At 40.6% G+C, this 17,771-nt stretch overlaps 1 protein-coding gene across 3 annotated transcripts; it reads left to right on the top strand.

The window, feature by feature from the left end:
• Positions 1-392: 392 nt before the first annotated feature.
• On the top strand, positions 393-17,323 carry tbx19 (T-box transcription factor 19). 3 transcript variants are annotated; one of them, XM_044187590.1, is made up of 10 exons: positions 393-485; positions 614-633; positions 3,738-4,000; positions 7,573-7,849; positions 11,771-11,905; positions 12,573-12,634; positions 13,343-13,401; positions 14,342-14,500; positions 14,885-15,044; positions 15,166-17,323. In XM_044187590.1, the coding sequence occupies exons 3-10, from the start codon at positions 3,738-3,740 to the stop codon at positions 15,329-15,331; spliced, it is 1,281 nt and encodes a 426-aa protein (XP_044043525.1). In that variant the 5' UTR covers positions 393-485; positions 614-633; the 3' UTR covers positions 15,332-17,323. The 3 variants fall into 3 exon arrangements, with proteins under 3 accessions (XP_044043525.1, XP_044043523.1, XP_044043524.1); XM_044187588.1 differs by having other exon boundaries at positions 424-633; positions 3,711-4,000; XM_044187589.1 differs by lacking the exons at positions 393-485; positions 614-633 and having other exon boundaries at positions 2,425-4,000.
• The last annotated feature ends 448 nt before the right edge of the window (positions 17,324-17,771 follow it).

Raw genomic sequence — 17,771 nt, 5'->3', positions numbered from 1 at the left:
TTCCTGATGTTTGCTTTGGCCGCACGTTTTGATCCTAATTACAGGCCGATGAAGCTTCAGTGAAATTAAAATTGAGTGGTAGAGCGTAGTGTGTGTGTGTGTGTGTGTGTGTGTGTGTGAGAGAGAGAGAGAGAGAGAGAGCGTGTGTGTGTGTGTGTGTGTGTGTGTGTGTGTGTGTGTGTGTGTGAGAGAGAGAGAGAGAGAGCGGTAGAGCGAGGTAGTGTGTGTGTGTGTGTGAGAGAGAGAGTGGTAGAGCGTGTGTGTGTGTGTGTGTGTGTGTGTGTGAGAGAGAGAGAGAGTGGTAGAGCGTAGTGTGTGTGTGTGTGTGTGTGTGTGAGAGAGAGAGAGAGTGGTAGAGCGAGGTATGTGTGTGTGTGTGTGTGAGACTGGTATATCCTCTGACTGATATCCTCTGATTGTCTCTGATGTGTTCAGTTGGAGGCTGAGCAGCTTACAAACCAAAAGACAGTCAACTCTTAATTAATGTATTATTATTATTATTATTATTATTATTATTATTATAAACAGTTATTATTATTATAAACAGTTATTGTAATTAACAGTTAATTCTCAACAAGTCACATTTTGTTTTTGGATTATTTCACCTTCTCAGCACAGTGTCGGGTGTCACAGGTAAGTCCACTTTCTTTCTTTTCCTTTTCTTTTTAATCAGCTCTTATTTTTCCTTCTTTTTCTGCAGTTTTATTTATTATTCACTAACTATTATTTACTTTTAATTATTATTTTAACTGTAAAAATGTTAGAATATGTTATTGGAAGTTTATGGTAAAACATTTAGTTTTCTTCATATTTACGGATAGATAGTAATGTTTTTACTAAATTCTAAATTTTATTTTAATTGTATTTATTTAATTTTGATAATTACTTGATTGCCACTCTTCGTGTCGTTGACCATAAATTCAACGTTTGCTTTGAATTCATCCACAGAAACAAAAATCCTCCACTCCCTCCACCTCCGGGAGAATCATAAGGATCATTAGAATAAACAGAAATTAACAGCATAATATATATATATATATATATATATATATATATATATATATATAAGGTAGAACAAGTGGAGACGTGTGTGCACGTCTTCATTTTTACTTAGAAATATTCTAAAAAGGTTTTAATACATTAAAATAAAGCGACGTCTAAACACACACCACCGAGAGACATGTCCTGTTCTCCTAAATAATTATTATTTTCAATAGTTTTATAATTAAATAATATTGCCAAAATTCTTAAGCTCAATAAAACTAAATTTAGAAAATGAATTAAAATGTTTACATCCATCCATAACATCAGTGAGTTAACATGATAACGTGGGTGAATATCGTTTTTATTATTATTACTTTGTTCTTGAATAAACCTTTGACGCACTTTGTAAATGTTAGAAAGTGAATTTAAAAAGCAAAACTTTCATTTCTGTTTTGCAGACTTTCACACACACACACACACACACACACACACACATTGATATTCATGTAGTCATATATTTAAATGTCGTCATCATCGTTGCTTTAAACAGATCAAAATATACATTTTGTTTGCATTTTAATGATCCACGAAATCTGTTTGAAAGATAAAACACAAAATAAATATCCCAATAAAAGAAATACTGCTTATAATAAAACTAGTATCGAAATGTTGGTTTGAAAATGAAGGAAAAAGTAAATTCAAGTAAAGATGCAAATAAAAAAGAAACTAAATAAATAACATCACGACGTAGTAAAGCAAGTAATGAAGGAGCAGAGCGCTTCTGTAGATCCAGTCACGAAAGAAACGGATCATTTTAACATTCAGTCAGATGTGTTTTAATACAAACAGCAGACGTTAAACTGAAACAATAATACAGAAGAAGACAACTGCAGATATAAAGAGAGCAGAATTAGTGTCGGTGTGTGTCGACAGAGAGCATCTAGAAAAGAAAAGCTTGCAAATGAAGGAAATTGAACCTTATAAATGCAGCGATTTGAGGGACAAAGTTGATGTTTAGGTCGATTGGAAACTGATTTAAGGTATTTTAAAGCTGTTATAAAGAGTTTGTCCTCTAGTAACGGATCCAGTTTATTCTGATGGAGATGTCGACAGGACTTTTAATCTGACTGAGCTCTTATTTCGATTGTTAGTAGAGTAAAAGGTTTGATCAACAGTATTTTCCCTCTTTTATACCAAACCTCTTGAGACCAACGGTGACTCCACGTTTACAGGCTCATGTTGTCGTGGCCGAGCTTCGATCAAAGCCTCAGAAATGTGATTTCACTTCTGGTGGAAATCCCAGAGTTTGCAAAGATAGAAGGAAAATGTCAGGCTGAATTTTGGGGAAATGAGTAAATGCATATATTGGAACTAGCAATATACAAAATACACAGGTATACTGTGCGCAGTACTGTCTGACATCGTGGGAAAACGGTTTAAAAGAACTTGAAGTAGAAACTGAAGACAGAAATCTGGTTTATCGAGACGTTAAAAATGATCATCAGATGTGTCCACTGCTGTTTGTAACGTATTTGGTTGCATGTTTTAACATAACGGTGAAGAAAAATACTCTGTACTGATGATGGTGCATTGATTCATGTCTTCATAAACTGTAAGTCCAAACGCTCACACAGCCAGAGGACGTCTGCAGAGTGCAGAGTCTGGAACATGGATGCATTATTACAACTGGACCCCAAAATGTCGCCTATTCATTCCAATGAGAATTGCTCGCCTGGCGCATGCATCAAAAAAGTTTTCCAGCTTCCAGGTTTACTTCCTGGGCATGCGAATACGTGAAGTAGTGTTTCTCCCGCTCGGCCCATAGACTTTACATCGTGATGACGTCAGGCATTTTTAAATCGCTTTTCTCGGCTCGAGGAAAGTTTTACAAATATATAAAACCTCCCATGGATCAAAAACTCATAATATTAAGAACTTTTCATAAATGACCTTGTGTGCAGTTTGAGGTTGTGACTGGCAGGTGGCAGAGCAGATGAAACGCGAGCTCGGCAGATTCGTCTGGTTCCCAGTTATCACCACAAATTTTACATGTGAAAAAACAACTGGTGCTGAAATCAGCGTCAGCCAGAGACATCCGTGTGACTCTCCACCTGTCCAAACTCCCACCTCTTGATTACGACGATTAAAACTAAAGCCGTGACCTGTCTGAGGCTTCGTGTAGTTCAACGTCGCTGTATTAGGACAGAGTGCATCAACAAAACTTCAAGAAATGATGTAACGAAATTCAGCCTCCTTTTACGCAAATTTGGAGACACGTCGTCGTATCCTTTTGTCCTCAATATCTTTAGTATCCTTGTTACTTGTGTTTCACGTGTTTGTGAGAAAAATGTGCCTGACCTTGTGGAAAAGTTGTTTTTAGAGTGAAATATTTAAGGGAATAATCAAGAGTTTATCAAGACATCAACATTTAGTGGAATCAGTCGGGTGTCACCGTTCCCCCTTGTTGTTCGTCATTGTTGTCGGCGAATTTTTAATCTGGAAGAACAACCCCATGCGATGTCAGTCAGACGTGTGACTGGACCAGTTAGTGAAACCTTAGATTACAGTGCGACTTGCCGCCTATACAAACTACCACCTTCTGATTACGACAGTTCTATCTAAACTTACGTAGAGGCATAAAGTCCCAAATATCCAGGAAATACTGCCTTCTTTTACTAACTAGTATATCCTTTGTTCCACGGTGTCTAAATGTTAGTAACCACCAGGAAATGTGTCTTTGTTTGTGTGTCCAGATGAAGGTGGAGGGGCTACAGGAGGACGGGGAGTCTGGTTCTGTGTCTTCAGCAGACCGGACCGCCGCCGCTGTCCGTACGAGCCCCGGCTCGGCTGAACGCTGCATGTCCCGGCTGCTGAGCGCGGTGGAGAGCGAGCTGCAGGCCGGCCGGGAGAAGGGCGACCCGACGGAGAGGGAGCTGAGGGTGACGCTGGAGGACGCCGAGCTGTGGAGGAAGTTTCAGCACATCACCAACGAGATGATCGTCACCAAGAACGGACGGTAACCAGGACGAGCGTCGGGCACAGTTTGTGTCGTGCAGTTGTTGTTTTCACATTTCAGACTACTGCGACAAGTTCTCCGACCATAACGACAAAACGTTTGCCATCATCACATGAGCGTCATCTGATCTGCCACCTGCGGTTAAGGTTCAGTTAGGTTAACTAAAACCACTTGGTTTCCTTTCTGGCCAAGAGTTATATTTAGCAGATCAGTACCACTCTCATATCTGTCCGTTAAATATGAAGCTACCCTGAACAGCCTTAGCTTAGCATAAAGACCGGAATCGGGGAATCAGCTAGCCTGGCTTCGACCAAAGGTAAAACAATCCACTCATTGGCACCTCTGAAGCCGATAAACACGTTATATCTCCTACACGTTGCGGTTATGTGTGGGACTATTTCTTGGCACTGAGCAGTTGCCAGGCAACCAGCCGGGACTCCAGGAAGTTACTGGTCCCAGCCAAACATTATCCGGCACATAACGCCCCATAAAACACCAGATTGTCGTTGAAACGTTTCAGTTTTCGTAGCCTTACATTTAACGGAGAGATAAAAGAGTAGTATCAGACTGAACTTCTAACTTCTCAACCATAAAGGGAATACGCGTATTTCCCGAAACGATGAACTATTCCTTTAAGGTTAGTGAAAGACGGTGGTTAGAATTTAAACCTTTTGGTGGGAAACAGGATGCCAACGGCGGTTTTGTGGCGTGATAACACCTTCACACTGCTTCCTCCTGTTGATTTTCTAGTGAGGACAGTCCTGACTTTTGCATTGAAGTTATGTTTAAGTTCAACTTTCCAAAACCTGGAAGGGTCATTTACCAAACTTGGAGAGACGGGATTCAACTGTTTTTAGGTAAAGAGTAGATGCAGAGTTTCTTCTTTAGATGTTTCACCTCTCACAGCTGGTGGGGAGCCCCAGGCATTTCACACCTTGACAGTCGTTGAGGTCACCTGGTGGGCCGTTAGTCCTCCTGGTGGGCCGTTAGTCCACCTGGTGGGCCGTTTGTCCACCTGGTGGGCCGTTAGTCCTCCTGGTGGGCCGTTAGTCCACCTGGTGGGCCTTTGTCCACCTGGTGGGCCGTTTGTCCACCTGGTGGGCCGTTAGTCCTCCTGGTGGGCCGTTAGTCCACCTGGTGGGCCGTTAGTCCACCTGTGGGCCGTTAGTTCACCTGTGGGCCGTTAGTCCTCCTGGTGGGCCGTTAGTCCACCTGTGGGCCGTTAGTCCACCTGTGGGCCGTTAGTCCTCCTGGTGGGCCGTTAGTCCTCCTGGTGGGCCGTTAGTACACACAGTTGACCTCAACGACTCTTAGCAGCCCTGCACATCTAATACGGCTAATTCGATTGATAATGATTCGATGATAAAGGTGTAACACAAAACTGGTAGGATGGTCAGACAGATGTCAGTCACAGTCCGTACATACAGTCCTCAGACGACGTCTGATCGGGTAAAAAAGGTGAAAGCACCTGTGTGGGTGGAGCATGGGTATGCAGGTCCTTTAAGGTGTGACCCTACAGAGGTTAATTCTCATTCGCAACCTGAGGAATCCGAGTACGTCCACATTACGGCGGTTCTTTTTCTCTCAGTTTCAGCCCTCCGTCCAGACTAAAACTGCATTTTTCTCACTCAGAAACGAACCTTTTTGCAGTTTTGTTTCTTACCAACTGAAAAGAGGACGAAGAAGAGATTTAGCTGGACAGACGTCTCTTCTAAGACCACCCGGAAACTCGTGGACGCTTCGTCTAAAGCAAATTCAGTTGTCTTTGACTGAGCACTTGTACGTGATCTGGCTGAATGAGAACTACTCACCTGGCAAGGCTTTGAAACGACATTATGAGGGGAGATACGATTTACGCAGGAAATACAACTGAATAGTTTTAAAATACTCTGAATGTTTCGCTGAGTTTGGTTGGTGGCTTGTCCATCGCTTTCAAGGCGTGTGGGCTTGTGATGGGAGAATTTGGACTCAGTATTTCTACTCAGTGCCTGAAACTGATCACGCTTTAGTTGTCAGGAGTATTATGATGATAAAAACATAATTAGAGCAATATTAACATACCCTAATGCAGAGTAGCTCTTCGTCATTTTAGGTTTGTTTTTGGAATATTTTGAGGAATAATAGGACTGTGTTTGAAGCTGACTCCAGATCAGCGATCCCGTTAACCGAGGTTATTCATTAGTCTCGATAGCAGCCGTTAGCGTCGCCCGTGTGTGTGTGTTTATTTTGCAGAGCCGAGGTGTGTTGACCAGTCGCGCCCTGCACTCCATTTACACCTGCAGAACGCCACTTCAACTGCTATTACTGATGGAGAACAGGCTGTTTGTCTGAATGTAGATTCAGATGCATGAAAACTTAACGTAAGGTAGTGACAGATGCACAAAGTACTTGTACTTCACTTGAGAATTTTCCATTTTCTGCCACTTTCTACTTCCTCTCCGCCACGTCTCAGAGGGACGTACTGTACTTCTTACTTCTACATTTATCTGACAGCGTTCGTTACATAACACATTAAGATTTTACACACCAATGTGATGTAATTAGAATATATAACAGCACATTTCACTGCTTTAATACTTTAAGGACCTGATTACACTCACACACTTTCACTGCAGCAACATTTACTGACTTTTACTGTACCAGAGTATTTCACAGTGTGTGTTAGTACTTTTACTGCAGTACAGGACCGGAGTACTTCCTCCAGCACTGTCCAACGCTAACAAATGAATTATTAAGCACTGATCCCTATCTAAATGAATTTAGATGTGTTGAAATGATCAGCTCTTTGTGTTTGGATATTTATATTTAAGTTGTGAATGTATCGTATAGTTTAAAGCTGATATTTTTGCGATTAACTGTGTTATTTCTCCGTCTTCGTCCCTTCGTTGTGCACGTGTTTGTTGACCTGGATGGAGGGTGTACAATGGCCCTTGCAGGTATAAATAAAGTTGGACTGAATATTGGAGATTTCCAACCAGCAAGCGACGCTTCAGTTTGCAGCGATGGAAACCAGGCACGCTCTGACCGTCAGCACGCAGCACAGAAACAAACTGATAAACTGGGTTTAGTATACTTATAACAATAAGTGCAATAAATACTGCAAGTCAAGACGCATGAATATAAAATAAAATGTGAAAAAATATTATATAAACAATATGACAGAGCTGTTTAGTGCTGTGAAGTCTGTATTATCTCTGACAAGTGGAGGATAAGAGTGGCTGATGTGGTCACGTTATATCACAGTGTTGAGTAATATAATATCTTTTCTGGACCTCCAGTTGTTTTATAAACATTTAGTGGCTAAAATAACCAGATAAGAGTCTGTTTCAAGTGAATTAACTCCTGCAAATCTAAATATTACCATAGATCATGTCTGATTATTGATTTGCAACATTGCCCACAGTTAGGTAATGCAGCCGGAGGTATGAAAAGGAGTAAATTCACAGTATGTATCATCATATCGCCTGAAATGTGTGACGAGTCGTGATGACACAGTTGGGAATATTTCTCACCTTCCAGGATTAAAAATGCTTCACTGTGTAAATGATTACAACGTGTGTGTGTTCGTGCAGCCGCATGTTCCCGGTCCTGAAGGTGAGCGTGTCCGGCCTGGACCCCAGCTCCATGTACTCCTTCCTGCTGGACTTCGTGCCGGCCGACGGCTGCCGCTGGAAGTTCGTGAACGGGGAGTGGGTGGCGGCCGGGCGGGCGGAGGGCCGCGGCGAGGGCCGGGGCCACGGAGGCATCTACATCCACCCCGACTCGCCAAACTTCGGAGCTCACTGGATGAAGGCGGCCGTGACCTTCAACAAGGTCAAACTCACCAACAAGGTCAACGGAGGAGGACAGGTGTGTCGAGTTTCACTTTCATAAATTCTGTTTCTTTCTTTTGTTCGTTTATTCTTTTTCTTATTTAATCAATTATTTTAGTTAATCCCTCAGTTTGTCTATTTGTTCTTTCCATTTTCTTTCTATCATTTCCCTTTTTATTGTCTCCTCTGCATTTCTTTCCTTTCTTCCTCTCTCTTCTTCCTCTTCTTCAGTACTTTTCCCTTTCTTCACCCTCTCTCCTCTTCTTCTTCTCCCTCTTTTATCCATTATCGAGCTCTCCACGTCGAGAGCGTCTCCTCCTCTTCTTCTTCTTCTACTTCTTCTTCTTCTTCTTCTTCTGTCCATTATCAGGCTCTCCACGTCGAGAGCGTCCTCCTCTTCTTCTTCTTTCTTCTTCTACCATTCTCAGGCTCTCCACGTTCTCCTCTCTTCTTCTACTTCTTCTTCTTCTTCTTCTGTCCATTATCAGGCTCTCCACGTCGAGAGCGTCTCCTCCTCTTCTTCTTCTACTTCTTCTTCTTCTTCTTCTGTCCATTATCAGGCTCTCCATGTCAAGAGCGTCTCTCTCTCTCTCTCTCTCTCTCTCTCTCTCTCTCTCTCCCCTTATTGTATTGGAGTGGGCGAGAGACTACCGCCTCTAATTAGCCACTTCAGTCCCTCTTCTCGCTCACTTCACCTGCTCGCCCCCTCGTAACCACGGGAACGGGATAAACAGCTCTTAATTGGCCGGCAGCAGTTTAATGCACTTCCTGTCGAGAGCTGTTCACCACTCAGAGAGGCCTTCACACACACACACACACACACACACACACACACGTCCAGCACTACAAAATTGGCAATAATGTTGTTTATATTTACCCCATTATCCCTGTCCAAACACACACACACACACACACACACACACACACACACACACACACACACAGCGGGCAGTAATGCAGAGTTGGAACAGAGAGCTCGGCCATAATGAAATAATTGCTCAGCTTATTTGTACATTATGGTAATTATGTTTTTTACTGGGAAATTAATTTACCCATCATGCTTCAGATGGACGAGAGAGAGAGAGGTAAACTATATTCAAAAACACACACACACACACACTCCAGCTAATGTGGGCACTGCCAGGGTAAACACACACACACACACACAGTGTCGGGGTCAGATGTGAAGCCAGCCTCTCAATCTGAATAGAAAACAGTTTGTTTTTGTGTGTCCGCCTGCAGAGCTCGGATTGGTTAATTGGGCCTCGTTAGTGAGGGGGAAGAGGAGGAGGAGGAGGTGGAGGAGGTGGAGGGGTTGATGGAGAGATGGACGACAGATGGATAAAAGAGTGTTTGGGCCAAAAGACAAAGATGGCTCCACTCCATAAACTGACAATAACTACACCTGGATTTGATTTTTCATTCATTCAAAAGTACAAATCTGCTTTCAAACTTTTGGTTTCAGTCTGGCTCTGTCCAGACGGGACGGGCTGCCGCGGATAATACAGATGGGTACGAGCAGTGCGTGTACAGGTTTGTCTCCGTACAGAGCTAGCAGCTGATGGGAAGTCGGAGGATCAGCAGAGTTAGATCAGTTCATCCCGAGGGGAGCATGAACGATGAAGCACGTTTCATCGCAATCCAGCCGATAGTTGTTGAGATGGTTCGGTCTGGAGCAAAGTGTTGGGCCGACAGATCGACACTGCCGTGCTGCTAGCGGCCAGAAACCTCTGATGTGGCAACGCGACCAGCGAGCTGGCGACTCTGCCAAGACCGCTCCCACTGCACACTGTAGGGGAGTCAACTGCACGGACACGTGTGAAGACACGAAGGGTTTAACCAAACTTTATCCTGGGACAAAAAGACACAAAGTGACTCCCTCGCCCAACAGCACCAGAAGACGACAGAAAAAAGCATTTCTAAACCCACTAAAGTGAACTCACACTCCCCCCAGCCTGCATCTCTGCAAGGCACGAGATTATAACAAAGCGCTCCACAGGATCCATATTAACAGGACAGAGAGTCAGCAGTTAAATACTAATTTAATTATTGAATAGGAAGAACCCCCATTGTGACCCAGCTCCTAACAGATGAGGGGAACTGTGTGAGTGGTGTTACCGCTTTATATGGCTTTTAACAGCTTCCTTACTTACTATCAATAAGCAGTAATTAGGAGGTTATTGAGGGAAATCTCTTAGTTAATGACCTAGTAGTTGTAGAACATTGTCATGCAGAATAAGGCATTAATAAGTGCTTTATAATGACTAATAAAGGGCCAACATGCTACTAATATGCATGCTAATAAGCTACTAGTTAATGGTGAATATGTGTTAATCTTATTTAACAACGATTAACTTGCCTATTGAAAGGTAACAGAAATGGCCGTCACACAGGTAAGAAATGTTAAGGTTGTATGTTTGGGTGTGGACAGCACAGATGGTTTGTGGGTGTGTGGGTATAGATAGAAAAACAGGTGTGAACAGGTATAAACAGGTGTATGAACAGGTGTGTACAGGTATGAACAGGTGTCAACAGGTATGAACAGATGTGAACAAGTGTGTGAACAAGTGTATAAACAAGTGTATAAACAGGTGTGAACAGGTACGAATAGGTGTATGAACAGGTGTGAACAGGTTTAAACAGGTGTGAACAGGTATATGAATCAAGTGTGTGAACAGGTGTGTAAACAGGTGTGAACAAGTGTATAAACAAGTGTATAAACAGGTGTGAACAGGTGTGTGAACAAGTGTATAAACAAGGTTATAAACAGGTGTGAACAGGTATAAACAGGTGTGAACATGTATAAACAGGTGTGAAGAAGTGTATAAACAGGTGTGAACAGTTGTGTGAACAAGTGTATAATCAGGTGTATAAACAGGTGTGAACATGTATAAACAAATGTATAAACAGGTGTATGAACAGGTGTCAACAGGTGTGTGAACAAGTGTATAATCAGGTGTATAAACAGGTGTGAACATGTATAAACAAATGTATAAACAGGTGTATGAACAGGTGTGAACATGTATAAACAGGTGTGAACAGGTATAAACAGGTGTGAACAGGTGTATAAAACAGGTGTATACACAGATGTGAACAGGTGTATAAACAGGTGTATATACAGGTGTATAAACAAGTGTATAAACAGGTGTGAACAGTTGTGTGAACAAGTGTATAATCAGGTGTATAAACAGGTGTGAACATGTAAAACAAATGTATAAACAGGTGTATAAACAGGTGTCAACAGGTGTGTGAACAGGTGTATAATCAGGTGTATAAACAGGTGTGAACATGTATAAACAAATGTATAAACAGGTGTATGAACAGGTGTGAACATGTATAAACAGGTGTGAACAGGTATAAACAGGTGTGAACAGGTGTATAAACAGGTGTGAACAGGTGTATACACAGATGTGAACAGGTGTATAAACAGGTGTATATACAGGTGTATAAACAGGTGTATAAACAGGTGTGAACAGGTGTATAAGCGGGTGTGAACAGGTGTATAAACAGGTGTATAAACAGGTGTATGAACAGGTGTATAAACAGGTGTAGAAACAGGTGTGAACAGGTGTGTGAACAGGTGTATATACAGGTGTGAATAGGTGTATAAACAGGTGTATATACAGGTGTGAATAGGTGTATAAACAGGTGTATAAACAGGTGTGAACAGGTGTATAAACAGGTGTGAACAGGTGTGTGAACAGGTGTATAAACAGGTGTGAACATGTGTATGAACAGGTGTATAAACAGGTGTATAAACAGGTGTGAACAGGTGTATAAACAGGTGTGAACAGGTGTATAAACAGGTGTGAACAGGTGTATAAACAGGTGTGAACAGGTGTGTGAACAGGTGTATAAACAGGTGTGAACATGTGTATGAACAGGTGTGAACAGGTGTATAAACAGGTGTGTGAACAGGTGTGAACAGGTGTGTGAACATGTCTCTCTGTGTCTTCAGATCATGCTGAACTCTCTCCACAAGTACGAGCCTCAGCTCCACATCGTGTGCGTCGGCTCTCATCATCGTCTGGTTTCCAACGTTTCCTTCAAAGAAACTCAGTTCATCGCCGTCACGGCCTACCAGAACGAAGAGGTACACGCACCAACACGCACGCATAAAGTCGACATTCTGCTTGTTCTCGTCAAGCATCACTTTATTTCACGAATTTTTAAATAAAATCAGTAAAAAGTTAGTTTCACTCTGAATCGTGCGTTCGTTATAGCCCAACTTTTACTGGATGTTTTTAGGTCGATGATGTTGATATTTCTGAGTTTAACGTCATTACCGATACATATTAATATATATGGATGATGATGGTGTTTCTCTTCTACTCACAGTTTTTTATTTTTTATGTTTGTTCTACAGACAATGCTTAAAAAATTACAGACAGTAACTCCCAGAGACGTAAAGAGAAAACATAAGATGTATTTATTCAGTTGTTTAACGGCTTGAATTTGTGTTATTTAAATTTTTCTACAAGTGCAAATGTGAAAAAATAACACAGTGTCATCTGTTAGTTGTATAATAAAGTTCAGTAACTGACATCAAATGGCATGTAGCAGTACGTCATTATTATATAGTTAAAAACAAGAACGTATTTTTGGAGTTACAAACAGGAAACACTCTCATTCTTTTATTTATTTTACAGAAGAAGAATTTAACTAAAAGAGTATGCAAATGAGATATTCTAACAGCAGCAGTAACATCATGGCCGTCGCAGTTCACTCTCCTGGTGTTTTCGGTGTGTCTGTCTGTGCAGATCACGGCTCTGAAGATCAAATACAACCCGTTTGCTAAAGCCTTCCTGGACGCCAAAGAGCGGTACGACCTCACAGTGGCTAACATTCATCACGTGCAACGCTTTTAAACTGCTGTCACTCTGTACTTTTTCTTCTTGTCATCAAACCAGCTACATGTCAGTCCGCCTCTTAATGCCGTCTGACTTCCTGTTCTCAGCTCCGAGCCCCATTGGTTCCTGCTGAAGGCGTAAATCTTTAAAAACGCCCGTCATCGCAGTTGTGGAAAGTAACATTTAGTCAAGTACTATACTTATAACTGAGCAACTGTTACAAGAGTGTTAACATTTTATGCTACTTTGTTATTTAGTTACTATTTTAAATAAAACAACATGTGATAAGCTTCTAAAATAATAATAATAATGTGAGTTTACTGCTGAATGAGAATACTTGTGTACTTTCACTTGAAATGGAGTATTTTAACTTAGTTGTGTTGAAACTTTTGCTTCGGTAAAGGATCTTTGCACTTCTTCCACCGCTGTGTTTGTATTTGCAGTTGAATGAATGAGAGTTGTGTGTAAAGCAGCCAGGTGTCGGTCAGCAGACACTTAGCGCTTAGCATTTCTCACCAGGATACCAGAGGAAGTTAGCGTTAGCAGGCGATTAGAGAGTCATTATCAGCTGCTCAGAGCTCCACCGTCTCGCTCGTTTGGAGCGATGGTGTCAAGTGAGAGAGAAACAGAAACCAAACACACAGATTGTGTTGTGACGGCGTTTGGTTTATCCTCCTCAGGAACCCAGGCGGACGGGGCTTACCGGAGTCACTGGAGAGTCGTGCTGGGATTCAACCCTGTGAGTCCAAAAACTCAAAACCACCAGCACCGTTGCTTTGACACGGAAACATTAGATTTTCTCAGTTCACATTCATCGTTTTCCTCGCACACAAAAACACACGTGTGTTTCTACACATAACGTGTGCATCCTTTACAACTTTTAATTTTATATCTGTACAATATAGCTTTTATATAGTATCAAATATATAAATCTATGAACATTTGCTGGTACAAAATATTAAAATTATTTTTGCCATTTTAATTCTTTGTGTTGTATTTTTATATACAGTATTTCTTATTAATTAGAATTATATGTAATTTGTAATTCATGAATGCAAAAGTAGTATATTATTTATATATTAGCTACAGTACATGTATTTATATACAGTAGGAAATGTATGTATACACTGTATATATAATTAATCATGGAAAAAAGAACTAAATACAAATTTCATTCTCATACATATTTCTCTTTTTGTTTATAATGAAAAACTTTCTTTATCTCTTCCTCAGACTCCCAGTATATATATATATATATATATATATATATATATATATATATATATATATATATATATATAATATATACATAATAAATACAAAGACAAACACCCAGTATGCGGTGTGGTGCTTTGTTTAATACTGAAAACACATTTTCTCTCCTTCAGTGTGTTTCTGATTTGGAAACAAATATTCAGATGTTGAGAAGTTTGACAGAAGATGTCATAAACGCGTTATTTAATGTATTTATTTTATATTTATATTCTATAATTCACAGGCTTTTTGTGGTGATGTTAATGTCTTTGATTGTTTCCTGCGTTTTTTCCCTTTTTGATTTTTACGTCAAAACAAATATGACAAAATATATTGTGCTAACTGCGCGTGTGTGTGTGTGTGTGTGTGTGTGTGTGTGTGTGTGTGTGTGTGTGTGTGTGTGTGTGTGTGTGTGTGTGTGTCAGGCTGGTCGCTGTGCTCAGCTGGAGGAGGCGGAGCTTTTCCTTACGGCAGCAGCCTCCCGCTGACATCACATCATCACCACAGTTACAAACACCACGGTTACCCCGGGCGACACGCACCTTACCCCACCGCCTACCTGCCGCACCGCTCACACTCCTCAGGTAACTCTGTGTGTGTGTGTGTGTGTGTGTGTGTTATATAGTAATGCACTGTAATTCTAATATAATAGAAAAATATATATAAACTCTTAAAAGATTAATGTGAAATATTTCATCAAAAAAGAAAATACACGTATATACATAAATCTGTTTACAATATACATACATGTCATGATTTATATAGATGCTTTTATTTACTGTATATATAAAAACACTGACATACATTTATATACATATACACTTATTTACAGTATTTATACAAAGTTTTATACATATATATATATATATATATATATATATACAGTAAACTGTATAGAAATACTGTTTATGAACATACAACATGTTGTAACGAATATTTATTTCCATATTTAACTTCTGTTGTGCCAGTTTGTCTGTCTGAAGGTGTTCAGGTGTTATCAGATGGATGGAGCAGCTCCTCCCCTCGCCCGGCCTCCTCCTCTTCCTCTTTGTCCTCCTCCACCTCCCTTCCCCTGAGCAACACTGCTCCTTCCTCGCAGCCTCCTCCTCCTCCTCCACACAACTCCAGGTGAGGCACCACCCATAGCCTTATACTGTGAACGGTAAATTAGTAGAAAGCCATAATTCACTTAAGTTTGAATATTAAATATTCTGTATGTAAATGTAAATGTGTGTGTGTTTGCGTTCAGCCAGTATCCCTGTCTGTGGACGGTTGGATGCAGTGAGCTAAGCCCCTCCCACTCGCCCTGCGCCGCTCTCCACGGACCAATCAGCAGTGAGAGCCTCACGCAGCCTACCAGTCACGGTCGAGTGGGCGCCGCTGGATGGCCACCTGGTCCCACCCACTCTTTCTGAGGAGGGATGTGATTGGCCGAATGGAAGACTACTGGTGATCACTGGCTGGCTGGTATTCTGACTATTGGTGACTTCTTATACATGCTGCTAACCACTGATGGCTACTAGTATTTACTGGTGGCTACTAGTATGCACCAGTAGCTATTTGTACATGCTAGTAACCTCAGGTGGTGGTATATACTGGTGGCTACTAGTGACTATTGTTGGCTATTTTTTACATACTAGTGACTACTGGTGGCTACTAATATATTCCGGTGGCAACTGATGGTAACAAGTCACTATTGGTGAATATTTGTACATACAGTACTTGTAAACTCTGATAGATACTAATACCTACTGGTTGCTACTCGTAAGTGTTGGGGGCTACTTGTACATACTGGTGGCTACCTCTAAGTACTGGAGGCTATTTTTATGTACTGGTAACTTGACTACTGGTGGCTACCAGTATCTACAGACGGTTACGTTATTCTACTGGAGGCTGCTAGTAAGTACTGGTGACTAAATGCACATACTGGTAGCCACTGGTGGCTACATACATGCTACAAGTACTGGGGGCTACTAATATCTAATATCTCTAGTGGCCACTGGTGACTACTTGCACACACTGTTGCATACTACTGGTGGCCACTCGTTAAGTATCTGTAGCTAATTGTACATACTGGTAACCACTGGTGGCTACCTAGAAGCACTGGTGGTTATTTTTACAAACTGGTGGCTACCATTGAGAACTGAAGGGTACTTGTAATTAGTTTTTAAATACTGGTGCCTACTAGTAAACATGTGCCACTGCTAACAACTGGTTTTGGCTAGTACTGGTATCTATCAATGGCTAATTTAGCTACCTGTACCTGCAGGTGGCTTCTGATAGCTAGTAGAGATCAATGACTACTTATTGCTCTCTACCAGTGGCTATTGGTGGCTAATAGTACCCAATGGTGGCCACTGGTAGATACTGGTGGTTAGTATTCCCAGATAGTATCCATTGGTGATTGGTGGAAGCTACCAGTTGCTAGTTAAACTGCACTATTAATCGCGTGTATTTCAGCAGTTAGTAATTATAGAAAATTAGCTATAGTCAGTTTTGAGAACAGTCCTGATGTTGATTCTTCCTTTTTGGTCGGTAGTGATGAACAACATGATCACAATATCTCACTGCACACCGATACTGTCGGTGTTACGGCGCCCTCTGGTGTTGGAGGGTGAAACATCGTTTGTTCGTCCTGTTCTGTGGGAAATGACAGCTGGTTGTCCTGCCTGTCTTTATTCCAACATGTGTACATATATATATATATATATATATATATATATATATATATATCTGTACAGTCCATCGCCTGTGGGTTAAAGTACAGAGAATGACATCTGATTGATATTTAATTGATATGTGATTGACAGGGCTCGTTGCCAAACACATTTACAAAGTAAAAAGACATATTTCCTGTCCGGTTATTTCAGCTGCTGCATGTTGCTTGTTTGTTGTTGTTTCTTCTGATAGTTGCTGAAAATGGATAATAAAACTAAAAAAAACAAACTATATTTAATAAAGTTTCAAATCCGTTGCCTGTGGAAGTACTGAATTCTTCTTCTGCTTTTTGTTGTTTGCTGCTGCATGACGTTTGCGTGGATGAGACGGAACGAGAGACAGGTTACTGTTACTCTGCTCTGTGTCAATAAAGTTTTAAAGGAAAGTTTCCTTTGTGATATTTCATTTTTCCCAACAAGAAGACGCCTTCACTGGGGTATACAGACATGGAGGTAACTATAGCAACCAGACACATATTTTCTCCTTTATTTCCAAAACACTTTAAATGAAATGTAAAAAATAATGGATGAAAATAAGAAATAATGAGATAGTAAGTCAGAATGTTGCCGTTTTAAGTCAAAATTATAAGATGCAATTATTTTAATGTGGAACCAATGTCATATTGTGTATGTAAGTTGTGTATTGTTGTGTATTTCTGTGTATTTGTCACAGCATGTACTGTATGTTTATTTTTGTCCAAAGGATTAAATAAAGAAAATAATTAGAAAACTACTAATCTCATAATTTTGACATAAAAAAAGTCATTTTCCACCTATTATTTGTTTTTATTAACATTTGAACTGCTTGAAATGAAATCAGCCTCCATATCTCAGCTTTCGTATGAGTTTAAGTTCAATAATTTCAAAAGTACACTCTGAAAGGTAATACCTGTACCTGTGAGTTGGGTTGAACTGTTTTTGTATTTAGTATTTTTTTTATTATATAATAATAGAATATATGTGCCATACATCTGAGGATTAACAAAATGCTTTAATCATTTGTCATTTTCATATTTCATTTGTTCAGTTAATTTAAAATGTGTTTCCCCACATGGAGGTCAAACCCCTCCCCCTTGTGCCTGGAATAAAACTATTACTGTTATATTACTAATAACTATTTATTTTTTGGTTTGCCTTA

The sequence above is a fragment of the Siniperca chuatsi genome, linkage group LG24 (genome assembly GCF_020085105.1).
Source record: "Siniperca chuatsi isolate FFG_IHB_CAS linkage group LG24, ASM2008510v1, whole genome shotgun sequence".
NCBI classification, from domain to species: domain Eukaryota; kingdom Metazoa; phylum Chordata; class Actinopteri; order Centrarchiformes; family Sinipercidae; genus Siniperca; species Siniperca chuatsi.
Note: the sequence above shows the minus strand (reverse complement) of the source record. Positions and strands in the feature narration are given on the sequence as shown.

Coding starts and splice junctions, on each gene's coding strand:
- tbx19 (XM_044187588.1), top strand. CDS start 3,714: ATGTGTCTTTGTTTGTGTGTCCAGATGAAGGTGGAGGGGCTACAGGAG. Junction 4,001..7,572: donor ATCGTCACCAAGAACGGACG/GTAACCAGGACG, acceptor GTGTTCGTGCAG/CCGCATGTTCCCGGTCCTGA. Junction 11,906..12,572: donor CGGCCTACCAGAACGAAGAG/GTACACGCACCA, acceptor CTGTCTGTGCAG/ATCACGGCTCTGAAGATCAA.